The sequence below is a fragment of the Siphateles boraxobius genome, unplaced genomic scaffold (genome assembly GCF_051911475.1).
Source record: "Siphateles boraxobius isolate OS27281-9 unplaced genomic scaffold, OSU_SipBor_1 65, whole genome shotgun sequence".
In the NCBI taxonomy this organism is placed as follows: domain Eukaryota; kingdom Metazoa; phylum Chordata; class Actinopteri; order Cypriniformes; family Leuciscidae; genus Siphateles; species Siphateles boraxobius.
The window spans coordinates 10,744,806-10,757,407 of NW_027509192.1; the positions used below are offsets into that span (position 1 = coordinate 10,744,806).

The following is a 12,602-nucleotide window of genomic DNA, read 5'->3' on the forward strand; positions in this document are numbered from 1 at the left end:
TCAGAGACGTGAAGCAAACACACAGCATTCGTCATGAATCCACCAGAGATGTTGCGAGTAAGGATGGGCAACCATATATATATATATATATAAATATATATATATATATATATATATATATATATATATATATATATATATATATATATATATATATATGTAGATGCCATATTCGACTGCTCCATCTTGGAAGAATCAATGATGCCACAACATTGCATGTTTTGTGTTTTCATATTATGTGTGTATATATATATATATATATATATATATATATATATATATATATATATATATATATAAATCTATGTGGGCAACACCACTTTTTTCCAATCAAATACAAAGTGATCAGGGTCAATATCAACAATATCAATATTGATACTTCTATTAAATACATTTTGTCTAAGCACAAAATGGGTATTACAGCCATTTTAACTAAAAGCTATTATCAATATATTAAATAGGTCCAAACTGTAAATTATTAGACTACGTTATGTTGATGTTTTACATTTATTAACAAAACTTTTAGAACAATCAACCTTTAATGATTCAAAAAATTATCAACTTCAGATATCAAATAATTGAATAAATGGGTGCATATTAGAGTGCTCACATTTTACTCATTTTAAAAAAAGTTCTTATCAAGTTTTTCCAAACTTTAAGTAAAAAAAAAATGCTTTTAAACATTTTCAAATATTTTAAAGCAATTTTGTTAAAGTATTAAAAAAACATTTCTAAGAAACATTTATTTTTTTATTGAGGCTTTTTTTCCTTCGTTATGATATCTGGCCAGTTGATATTTCTGATTTTAAAAAAAATAGATAATTTTTTTTTAAAATGATAATGCATTTTTGAATAAATTAACTGATAGAACAAAACTGAGCGTCACGTCAATGGCCAAAATATAAATATCTTATTTAACCAATGGATTTCGCAATCTTTTCAATGACCAATCATATGCAATTACTGGAATAAAGACTTTTAATAATCATTTTGATTCAGATGAATCTAATCTAATGACTAATGACTCATGAACCAGTTTTGAGTGATTAACAGAAGGGAAAAAAAAAGTGGTGTTCATAAATTGAATTAATTAGTTTATAAAAAAAATTGATAAAAATTTATAAGTATTATAGTTAAGGCTATAGTGATGTTGTCTTCCAGATATGCACAAATCTACTTCATTTTTTATAATCTAGTTCAAATATTAAATGGCATATGATTCTTATATTTCAGCTTAAACCTCTATTTGAACCTCTGCCATGGCCAACGGGAGTGACAAAAGCTCTGTTGTAATAGGACGGGCAAACCCGTTTGAGATGTGCGCCTGTGCTAAACGCTTTCCCACGGTCCTGCTGTCAGCGCTGTGGACACACACTTGTGTTGGCCGAGAGACAGGGCAGCCAGAGGCCCGTCTCACAGAACCCTGACCAGGTGCAAAGAGCCCCCCGGACCCCTGTAACGCGGCCCCTGTGACTCAACCCTGAGGCTGGGACGTTCTGTCAGGTTGCTTCTGCGATGTAATGCGGCTGCTATTAGACATCAAAGCATTTTAGAAAGGTTAAGGTGGCATTAATTAATGTGGCCACATTTAGAGACTGAATAATGTTATGCACTTCACGTTTTTAGATCTCTGTGGATATGAAGAATATCACATTTTTGAGCTGGGTATGTTTGGGGGTAAAAGGACATGATGGACTGAGCGACTGCATCACTCTGGTTGCTTTGCTGACACGTTTTTTGTTGTTATGAACTGTAAGAAAAGTGTGTAACAATTAAAATTCAGGTATGCATAAAGCTTTAGCCTGTGCATTCATTATATGATCAGTAGTATTGTAAACATTACGGATAGACAAAATATCGGTATCAAATTGGCTGTTACAGTTTGTATATAATTGTTCATTTCCACAATTTGTACAGTTATATTAACTTTGCTGTAATCTAATGTCCACTTAAAGTAAATATATAATTAGGAGATTTAAATAATGAATATACCTTTTTTAAACTGCACATTATAATGTTGTGGTGCCATAATTCACTTGTAGTATTTTAAACAACTGATTTAGTTTTATTTTGTCTTATTTTTTATTTATCTGGACAAAATAGATTTGTAATATATTAGATATCATCCCTAACATGAAATAATTATAATATCAAACAGAATTTTAATATTACAAAAAGAGCATAATTTTACTTTTCAGCTAAATATTTTATTTGAATCATATACAGTACCTGTCAAAAGTTTGGAAACATTTCGCAAGATGACTGTGTTTACTGTATTTTATTTTATTTTATAAATGCAGCCTTAGTGATCATAAGAGACTTCTTTCAACAACATAATTTTTTTTGTTTTCAAACTTTTGACGGGTACTGTAAATATTAATCCTAACATATATAATATATAAATTAAAAATGAAAAGGCTATAATATTTATATATAAATATATGTTTTAAATTGTAATGCTGCATTTTCTGAGCAAAAAACTACTACAAATAATTTACTAGGTTTTTACATTTACAACAGTAAAATGATTCTACAATGTAACTTTATCAAAGTCATGAATTCATACAATGCAAACATAACTGAATTGTTTGATGCTTCAATGACTACCATTCCTGCAATTTTGACAAAATCTCATATATGTCAGCCAGCAAAGCACAGCACTGATCCGATTCGGTAAATGAAGTTACAGAACCATCAACTGGCCTGAAACATTCTCACACTGCAGTTGAGCAGGAAAGCACAACTGAAAATCTTACCACAAAACATTTATCCTGCATATTCTGTAGTTTCATCATTGCTGACTTATATTTTACATGTGCTAATGTATTCAATGCAAACGCCCTTTAGCACCATTATCAGAGACAGTAAATGGCTGCTGGTGTCAGAGTGCAGCAGAGTCCCTGTAGACAGTCAGAGCTCGCTGAAATCTGTCTGTATGTCAGGGTGATGGATGGGTGTGCACACTAAACTCTCTTCATGTTGCTTTTTGACGCTAGCTGTAATGTTGGATTGAGTCAGCCTCGAGAGAGGACAATGCCAGCCGAAGGCAGAGCGCGATACTCTTGATACAAAGAAATACCAACACAACACTTAGAATGCTAATGGAAGGGATGTTTGTATGAGTACGTCTGGGATCAGTCCTGCTGTTCTTCTTGCATTGAGTGAGGCTGGAATTGCACAACTAAAGTAACATGGGATTGGACTACAATCGGAGAGGCTGAAAATAAGATTTTAGCTTAGATAACGTTACTACACCGTTTGCATTAAGCCTGTTTCTCCATTGTAAGATTTGTAGTGGTAGCATGAAATCGCGAAATCGCGATAACACAAAATATTTGATTATATGATTGTTTCCTTTGGAACTTAATTTGAATTTAAAAACCAAGTCACTGTTTGCCAGAGTAGACTTTACAGAGTGCTTGACTCTTGCATTGTCAGTACAAGATCTTGGATGGAAATAAATGTTCAATGTTGTTTCCATCATCGAGAGCCGCATCAATTTTTGGTCAAATTCCTGTATTGACAATGCAAGAGTCAATCACTCTGTAAAGTCTCCTCCAGCACATCCCAAACAAATTCAATGAATTTAAAGTCTGGACTCAGAGGTGCTGATTCATGTGTGAAAATTATTTTTCATGCTTCCTTTCAACTATTCTTTCACAATTTGAGCCTGAAAGGCTACACTCCTTCAATTAGGGTTAGAAGAACTGTTCCCAAACATATAACATGCTAAAAACATAATAATCACGCAATAATGATCCAACCAGACACTTAAGCATTTGCCTATTATATTCCCTAACAACGACTCATTTTATTTTGGTCCAGGAAGTGTATGCATTAGTCTACAGTCTTTCTCTTGTGGGATAATGTTTAAAAAACATTGATGACTCATCCTGCACTAAGGGGCGTGTCCATATTTTTGTTAAATCAAATGCACTCTAGAATGAAAATGCCCTTCCCCCAATACCTCTTGGCCCTACAAAGGAAATTCATGTTCAATGAGGGTTCATGTTTCAATGAGACATAAGTCAAAACTACACTCATCGAGCCATTTTTATTAATGCATTTTATAAAGCCTGACACAATAGTCCAAAAATCTAATTTTTGGAAATGGAACATTTTATTGAACCTTTAGACATTATTATTGTATCAAATATGATACATTAGGCTTTTATAGGGTTAAGCTGGAAGCCTAAAATATTTACAGGATGGTGATAAAGCTTTTGGTTCATTTAATCACACGGAGCATTGGGAGAGACACGAGTATAGGCAGAAAATGTCTCAGCCAGTCTCTAAAAAACAAACTTTAATAAAATCCAAGTATCAGGTACACCAGCAGTGCAGTTTTCTCATTTGATGTGCAATGATTCCCAGACTCAGCCCTTGTGTGCAGTAATGAGAATATTAGTTTTGATATTACATCTCTCAAATTTTGCTTTGTTCTATTCGCTCCCTGAGTGCACCATCATTCTATATTAACACTTTATTTGCATATAAAAGAGTGCAGGTCCTATTGTAGTTCCACACAAAATAAAATGCCATCACTGTAAAGACATCTCACTTAAAATAAACACAGGCTACTGTAATGCACAAAGAACGTTTAGATTAACAAATCAATTCTGTCAGCAATATACAGGATTAGCAAAAAGAGAAATCACAAAAAAGATTTATAAAATTTCAATTGTTTCTCCTAGACATAAACGTTATTAAATGGAGACTTCTATGAGTTTCCAGATTTGTGTCAAGAGAAAAACACCCCAGTAACCTCTGGAGGAGCCTTATTGACAAACGATTCTTATTAAAAAAGTAACTGACCTTTGTCAAAAGATGTTTCTAACACATCAAAATATATCCCAGCCTTTTCTACCCCCAGTGTGACTCTGAGGTACTATTAAACATTGCTCTGTTTGTTTAAGAACCCCGGTCACCCTGACATAGCAACAGTGGCTCAACCAATAGCTTGAGTTGGGGGATGTGACTGACCAATGACCGGCCGAGTGTTCTGGAAACCTGTTTGCAAAGAGTCATTATTTCAGTGAAGATAGGCAAGTGAATAAATCTATTAAGAAATATCAAACATTGTTTCATAGCTTCATAATTAAACAAGAGAGCATCCTCAGATGATTTTCTGACAACTGAATGGAGTCTAAATGTGTTTGTAGTCTGTGTTCATTAGTGAAGCGTGGCTCTCAGATGGGAATGTCTTGTAGCCATTCTCCACGGAGCACAAGACGGCCGTTATTACCAAAATGTCCAGGGAGAGAACAACTGAGACGGAGAGAAAGAACTGGATGAGAGTGGTGGAAAACACATAGCAAAACTCACTTTTGGGATTTGTTTGTCTTCGGCTGTCACTTTCTCTAATGTTACAGACGTCTGAGAAAGTCAAGAGCACGTAACACGTTTCAGAAACGCATTATCGCTTAGCTCCGTCAGTTTGATCCACATTTTGAGGAGTGAATTATCACTTAATGCCTTTATTTTAGAAAAAAAAACTGACACAGACACATTGACTCATGATGCTCATGTAGGCGATGTAGGTTTGAATCCTTCTCTCTTACAAATATTTCCAGCTGGTGATGTCTGATTTGTGAACAAATCATTCTTTTGAACAGGTTCTTTTGGTGACCTGGTTCTAAAATCAGACTGAATTACCTTAAAAAGTTCATAGCTCGAGACAGCACATCGAAAAAAAAAGGAAAAAAAAGTACTTTCGAATGTGCCTGATAGTCGCTCCAACTCGGAATGAGCCAATTTTGAGGAGTGTCAGTTCATTCACCACACCGGTTAGTCCAACAATACACCGAACTAAGAACAGTCGTTCGGACAGATCCGACATGCTGAGAAATGTCTGCCGAGGGTTTCATAAAGGGGGGAAGATGTATGTTTCTGATGTCTTTTGCTGAAAAGTATAACAAATATTGGAAATATAACAGTGATCCAATGGCAGGAATTCTCGATTCAGTAGCAGTTCGGACTCAGACATGTTTGCAAAGAACCGATGAGCTGCTGATACGAATATGCGTGAACCAAGCAGTTGACATGAATAAGGGGGCGAAATGAAAGTTATAGGATAGTTCACCAATAATGAAAAAATTCTTGAGCTTCCGTTTAGCATATCTGATGTGTGCGTTGATGAATGTTTAAATGTGAATAAAAGCCTAAATTAAATCTATTTTAACCGATCCAGTCTCTTCAGAAAATGTGGACTAAACTTCTCGATTCATATGGATTCTTCTCACAATCTTTTTATGCATCAAGTTTAAAGCGTCAAAGTGGTAGTTGCGTAAAGTGTCAATAGAGGGACAAAATCTTTCAGATTTCATTACAAATATTATCATTTGTGTTTCGAAGATAAACAAAAGTCTTACGGGTTTGGAACAACAAGAGGGTGAGTAAATGATGGCCGACTTTCATTGAGTGAACTAACCGTTTAATAATAGAATTACGTATATGCAACGTCATTGAGTGATTACGTAAATGAACTAAATCCTTTTTTTAAAAGTTTGTTAAAACGAACTGTCCGAAAGAACCTGTTCACCGGAAAATCAGTATTTCCAGCCTGTCGACTGTCTGGGACCATCCAATAGCGTAGCAAAAATAAAACTGACATGTCAAGTACGGCCTCACAGGTTTCTCAGAGAATAAAATACCATATGCAACTTCTCCAACCAGTAGGTGAGAGTAAATTCACCTGACTATCAACGTGGTTGCTATGAAAAACAGCCGACGAGCTCTGACAGATGGTAACAAGCACAAAGGCAGCAGTTTGGCGATTGAGTGCCCTTTTCAAACCCTTCCCACACAAACAGCCATGCTCTACACACATTTTGACAGCAACCAACACGCACAACTGTTCAAGTCACACTGTAAACTACTTGAAAAACAGATTCTAGCAAATACGGTCATCCTTGGACATTTCAAAAATCACATAAAACATGAAATCTACTGAAACAGTTGTAAATAATTGTTGTTGAGTGCCAAAAAAACCCCATAGAGCTCAACTATTGTAAGCAAAGATGGATTTAAAGGGACAGTACACCCAAAAAAATTAACCATTATTTACTCATACTCAAGTTAGAAAAATCTTTACAGAGCTCTTTCCACAAAAAGACCAAAAAAGTTAATAATTGGCTTTGCCAAAGAAACATTCCCAGTTAATGCACAATCCATATTAGCAAGTATTCAATAACATTTTTATTTATTTATTGACATTGGTCAGTATTCGATATTTTATTGTACATGTTCATTTCACCTATAATTAAATGTAGGCTATTACATTTAGATTACATCTAATGCTCACTTAAAGTTATGATTTAACAAAAAATAGTGAAAGATCTTTTCTTCGGTATTATGATGACAAATAAACAAAAAAACTTCAAAATATCCTCGTAAACACAGTCAGTTATGTGTGAACGTAAACAGCTGACAAAGAAAACGCATGTTAGCGTATATTGGATTCGTGCATTCGCTCTTAAAGTGACAGCAGCCTAATATCCCTGCTGCTTTCTCTATAATAACATTAATCAAACAACAAAGAGCAAATTCACTCCCAACTGTATTTGTATTGTATATTTTATTTATAAAGTGCAGTGTAATTTCACATTTGATTAGTTTCTGTATCTGAATACCTGAAAGTTTTAAAACACTGTTTATGTCAATTATTATCTTTGTTCAGTTGTATTTATTTGTGCGATTGCTAGTTTTTTTTAAGCCTCAAAACTACGCACTCTAATGATGACCTTGCTAAATCAACCATCAAGTGCATTTTTGCCTATTAAATTATCATCGACAATTAATCGATAGTCGATTAATCGCTAGCATCCCTATTTTAAACCCATGAGATAAATTAGAAAGAAGCTCTGAAGTATCAAAAGTCTGTAATCTGTAGAGATTCCTGTTCCAGGCAAGGCTGCAGAAAAATGAATCCAATATTGGCTTCTTTTTTGCTATCTCCTGGAGGGCGAAAGGAATTATGGGAGTGAGTAAAATATGAGTGGATACTGGCAACAGGATGCTGGATGAGCTGATTGTAACAAAGAATAAAACCCTAACGATTGTTTTGGCAGTGACTGAGAACGTAGCAAGTAGTACGTTATTAAAGTGGTAACATGCAATGAATTATGCAGAAAGAGCTTCTGAGATTGTTTTAAGCATGAATGATTCAAATCTCTATCCTGTTCTCTCTCTAAACTGAGTCTTTGCAGTGACGGGATATTTTTAAAAATACACTCCTAGATCATCGGTTTCAAAGAAGTCACTAGTGACACTTTTACACCTTGTTGTGATTCTTGCGACATGCAGCTGTTTGAACTGTGAAAGCTCGCTATGGGCCATAAACCTTTAAGCTTTCACAAATCTTTAAGTATATCACAGTATACAAAGTATAGACGTGTTCCAAAACCTATCAAGCTGTCTTGCTATCTATTGTCTACACAGACAGCATCCCACTGAAATAAAACCTCATAAGTGTCTGCTTTGAAATGCTCTACACTGGTAGCAACTCGTCACTCAAATACTGTTTCAGCCTGTTACTCCAATAGTATAAATGTAAACAACACACAAACATTGAGTGAAAGTCACTTTAAAATTTGACTTTTGTTAATTCTACAATAAGTAACTTCACCAGCTAATTACTCTTTGACAGCGATGCCATATCAGAGCTCCTGCAAAAACGTGCTTGTTTCTCTGGCGCATAAGGTCTAAATGTGAAGGATACAGGGTCGGTCCGTGTCAAATGAACCAAATTTCGGTAACTTCCCAGACTCAATATTTGATTATGTTAATATTTCTTCTGGACAGAGACAAACATAAATGGTGATGAAATCCAATATATTAAATGTCATGGATGTATACTTACTGATATAGTTTTATCATTACTTGTTCTTTAGATATTCCTTCTTAAAAGAAATATTGCTACGGCTGTATGCAATGTGACCCACATTTGGTTTTTGACCACTGAAAATTTGTACAATTTACCAATTTACTCATGGAGCCGCATTAAGATATCCATATCTCTGGGAATGAACCATTGAGGGCCTTTAAAAAAAATAAGAAACCAAAAAAAAAGTTCGCTGAGATCCAGAATCTGAAAGGACATTAAGATATCTTTAATACTTCTTGAGTTAGAGGCATGCAAACTTGAGACAAAAAAACACAAGAGGTGCTTTTGCCATTTTTAAACTGTCTCCAATGGCATATAATGAAACAAAGATTGCTAAAGTCAACAGAATTTACCAATAGACCTACCAATCTCTGTGTAAAAATAAAATAATGGTGCTGCCATCTTTCTAAAGTCATTTTTACACCCCCGTAAATTGGCTCAAAATCTCAGGTGAAAATTGTCATTTTGACCCCCTCTACAAGATTACTCGGTAAATATACATCTGTGACATTTAATATTTGGCTTTCATCACTATTTATGTTAGTCTACATTTGTTTTCTACAGAAAAAATATTAACAAAATCAAAAAATTTAGCCGGGGACCCCTGGTTGAGTTGACACGGAATGACCCAATAGCTTTTGCATCCCATGATGCCTTTAAATGCTCACTAGGTTTAGGAACAGAGCTTATGTGTGCACTGGAAGTCTCATTTAATTCCCACCGACGTCTCACAGATCTAGCAGCTGACTAGGCCTCTTCTAGCTTTATCTGTCAATCTTATCTCTTTCTCGGAGTGGCAGCGTGCCTGTTGACCAGGGCACAGTAGGCGCCCAGTCAGCATGTGACAAAAGCGAGAGACTCATTTGTATGCCGAATGCGCTCCAATCATAAATCCGAGCCGAGAAGCACGGGAACGGGACGCGGCGATCCCAGACTACCAGCTTTTATCGCTAAAGAGTTTGACTGAGCTCCGATTTTGGTCTGATGATAAGTACATCGGTTGATGTTTCAATTATGCTAAATTCTTCAACAATCGGAAGAGATGTCACACGGTGCTGATGCATATGTGGGAGGCTGGAACAAGAAGTAACAAGAAAAGTGTTATGTGCTGGTGACATTAGCTTTCACTTTACTGATGAAATGTTCTGAACATTATGGCGCAATTATAAACCAATATGGTCTTGTCATACTGTCTGTTCCCAGCTGTTCCCTGCACATCCCACATGGTGGTTTTCATCACTAGCCGATCAGCATCTCAATTCAGCAGGGATGCAGAGATGACATTCAGAATGATGCGATTTCAAGTTTAAAAGGAGCGTTCACCCAAATAAGACAATTCTCATGTTATCTGGTAGAATGGGATCCACTGACTTTCATTGTATGCACAACACTAAGACATTTTTCAATCAAAACATCTTCTTTCCACAGCAGAATGTAAGTCATACAGGTTTGGAACAACATGAGGGTGAGTAAATGATTACAGAATTTTCATTTTTTGGGTTAACTAGTCTATATCTTTAAATTTTAATTTGTTACTCACTACTTGCATTAATTTAGAAGACTCGAGATATTGCACACATATCAAATAGACTACATTTATGATCATTTTAAGGTGCTTTTCTGTCCTTTTTTAAGTTTGAACATCCCAGTCCCCATTTAGTGTAATTTTAGGGACAAAAACGTCTCCTGTCAAGAACAAAAGTTAAAAACAGTTAATTTTTGGCAAAATTCTCTCCACTTAATAGTCTCAATTCCTTTAATCAGCTTTGGCTTTGGAGGAAAAGCCAGGTGTGGGAAGATGATCAACAGACACATTCTTGTTTGAAATGCCATTGCATTTATGATAAATTTACTGTAAATAGCAGATGGTTCATTAAGCTGAATTTGCAAGCAAAAAGGGCTGAGAGGCCAAGATTACAGTGGACGCCTGTGTGTAAATGTATGCATGCATTTGTGCGTATGTGTGTGCCATCTCGGCTGGACTCCATCCATATTTCATGACTGATAAAGGTTTCGGTAGCTGTGTACACTTTCCAAGAGCAGCCCTGTAATATGCAGACATTTTCCAGTGCAATATGCTCCAGATGTGGATGTCACCAATGTGAATAAAGAAAATCCTTTCCCAATTTACCATAATATCATTCTACAATTTAGGCACAGAGAAACAGAGGCTTTGTTTATTGTCCATCCCTCCCTGCCCCTTCAAACCACCTCTCTTATTTGCTTTGACCTTCTCTCCTTCTAAGTGAAGAAAAGACCAAATGTCACCCTGTTGTTTATTTGAGTAAAGCTGTAGTGAACAAGATCACAGAAGACCTGAGGTCCATGTGAACTTCTCTGTACTACTGGATTCCTCACGCCGCTCAACTGACTTTGTCTCTAGCTATCAGCCAATGAGAGACGGGCAGATTCCAGACTGCTCTCTTGCTCATCTGCCAACATCCTTCAAACTGTCAGCTGTTCTCATAACAAGCTTACAATATATAACAATTTAAAATAAAATCACTAAGGTTATTATTTATCTTGCCCTGAAAATTTGGTAGCACTTAATACAAGCATTATTACATGTAATTTAGCCCATAATTCATTTATCAATATGTAAACAGGGTGTGTGTGTGTGGACATACACAGAAAGGAAAAACAGATCCCAGATGCATTTAAAAACTCTTTAGATAGACAGACAGACAGACAGACAGACAGACAGACAGATAGATAGATAGATAGATAGATAGATAGATAGATAGATAGATAGATAGATAGATTAACCTTAAAGGCATATATATATATATATATATATATATATATATATATATATATATATATATATATATATATATATATATGTATGTGTGTGTGTGTGTGTATACATACAATACGTATAGCCTAAATGTAAATATGTACAAAATGTCGATACATAAACATTAAATTAATATAATATGAACTGAACGCAAATCGAATACGTTAGTGGTTGCTGTTGATGCAATAACAGGTGATAATGATGAATAAATATATTTTTTGCATTGTTTCGATTTTAGATGTAAAATCATATTCTCAGTAAATGAATTAGAGCGTCTGTGTGAAGAAAGACAAAAGATCAGCCTTTACTGCGTCTATTTCTTCTTATTGCTGCATATAAGAGCCATTCAAGATGACCATTCAAATGAATGAAGGAAAACAACATAAACAGTTCCAGCCGAAAAATGAAAAAATATATATATATAATATAAATATTAAAAATAAATAATAATAATAATAAAACCACTCGAAATGCATTATTCTGTCACTTGCCTTCAAGATTTTAAATGAGCGGAAAATGATGTGACATTTCATCTGCCATCAGATTGTGGATGTCACGGCTCATTATCGCACCTGCAGCGATTTAACTTACGTTTTATTAACGATGCGGCAACATAATATAAATATATTACTTACCAACGCCATATTTTTCGTGTTCAGTCGGTATCCACATTTTTTCCAGCGTCAAGTGAAATAAAATGTGCTATAAAACAGGGCAATTACGGCGGGTACTATCCATAGTGTTGTTACACAGGGTTGCACTGTATTGTTCTGAGGGCAGAGCCACAGCAGCATCCCACATACACCACACTTCTCAGCCCTGAAGAAAAACACCATTGCCTCATGGGAGATGTAGGAAATGAATGAGAGAGCTTGGATAGAAAACTACAATGCCCATAAATCGCACACCAAGCTTTGGTTT

At 35.3% G+C, this 12,602-nt stretch overlaps 1 protein-coding gene across 2 annotated transcripts in view; it reads right to left on the minus strand.

Moving 5' to 3' along the window:
* Nucleotides 1-12,485, minus strand: part of dock4a (dedicator of cytokinesis 4a) — a 69,248-nt gene extending 56,763 nt beyond the window's left edge. Inside the window, exon 1 of one of the 2 annotated variants that reach the window (XM_077210935.1) lies at nucleotides 12,317-12,485. In XM_077210935.1, the coding sequence (XP_077067050.1) occupies nucleotides 12,317-12,353 (37 nt within the window). In that variant the 5' untranslated portion in view covers nucleotides 12,354-12,485. The remainder of the gene's footprint in view (nucleotides 1-12,316) is intronic. The other variant, XM_077210936.1, reaches the window with a different exon arrangement.
* Between the last annotated feature and the right edge of the window lie 117 nt (nucleotides 12,486-12,602).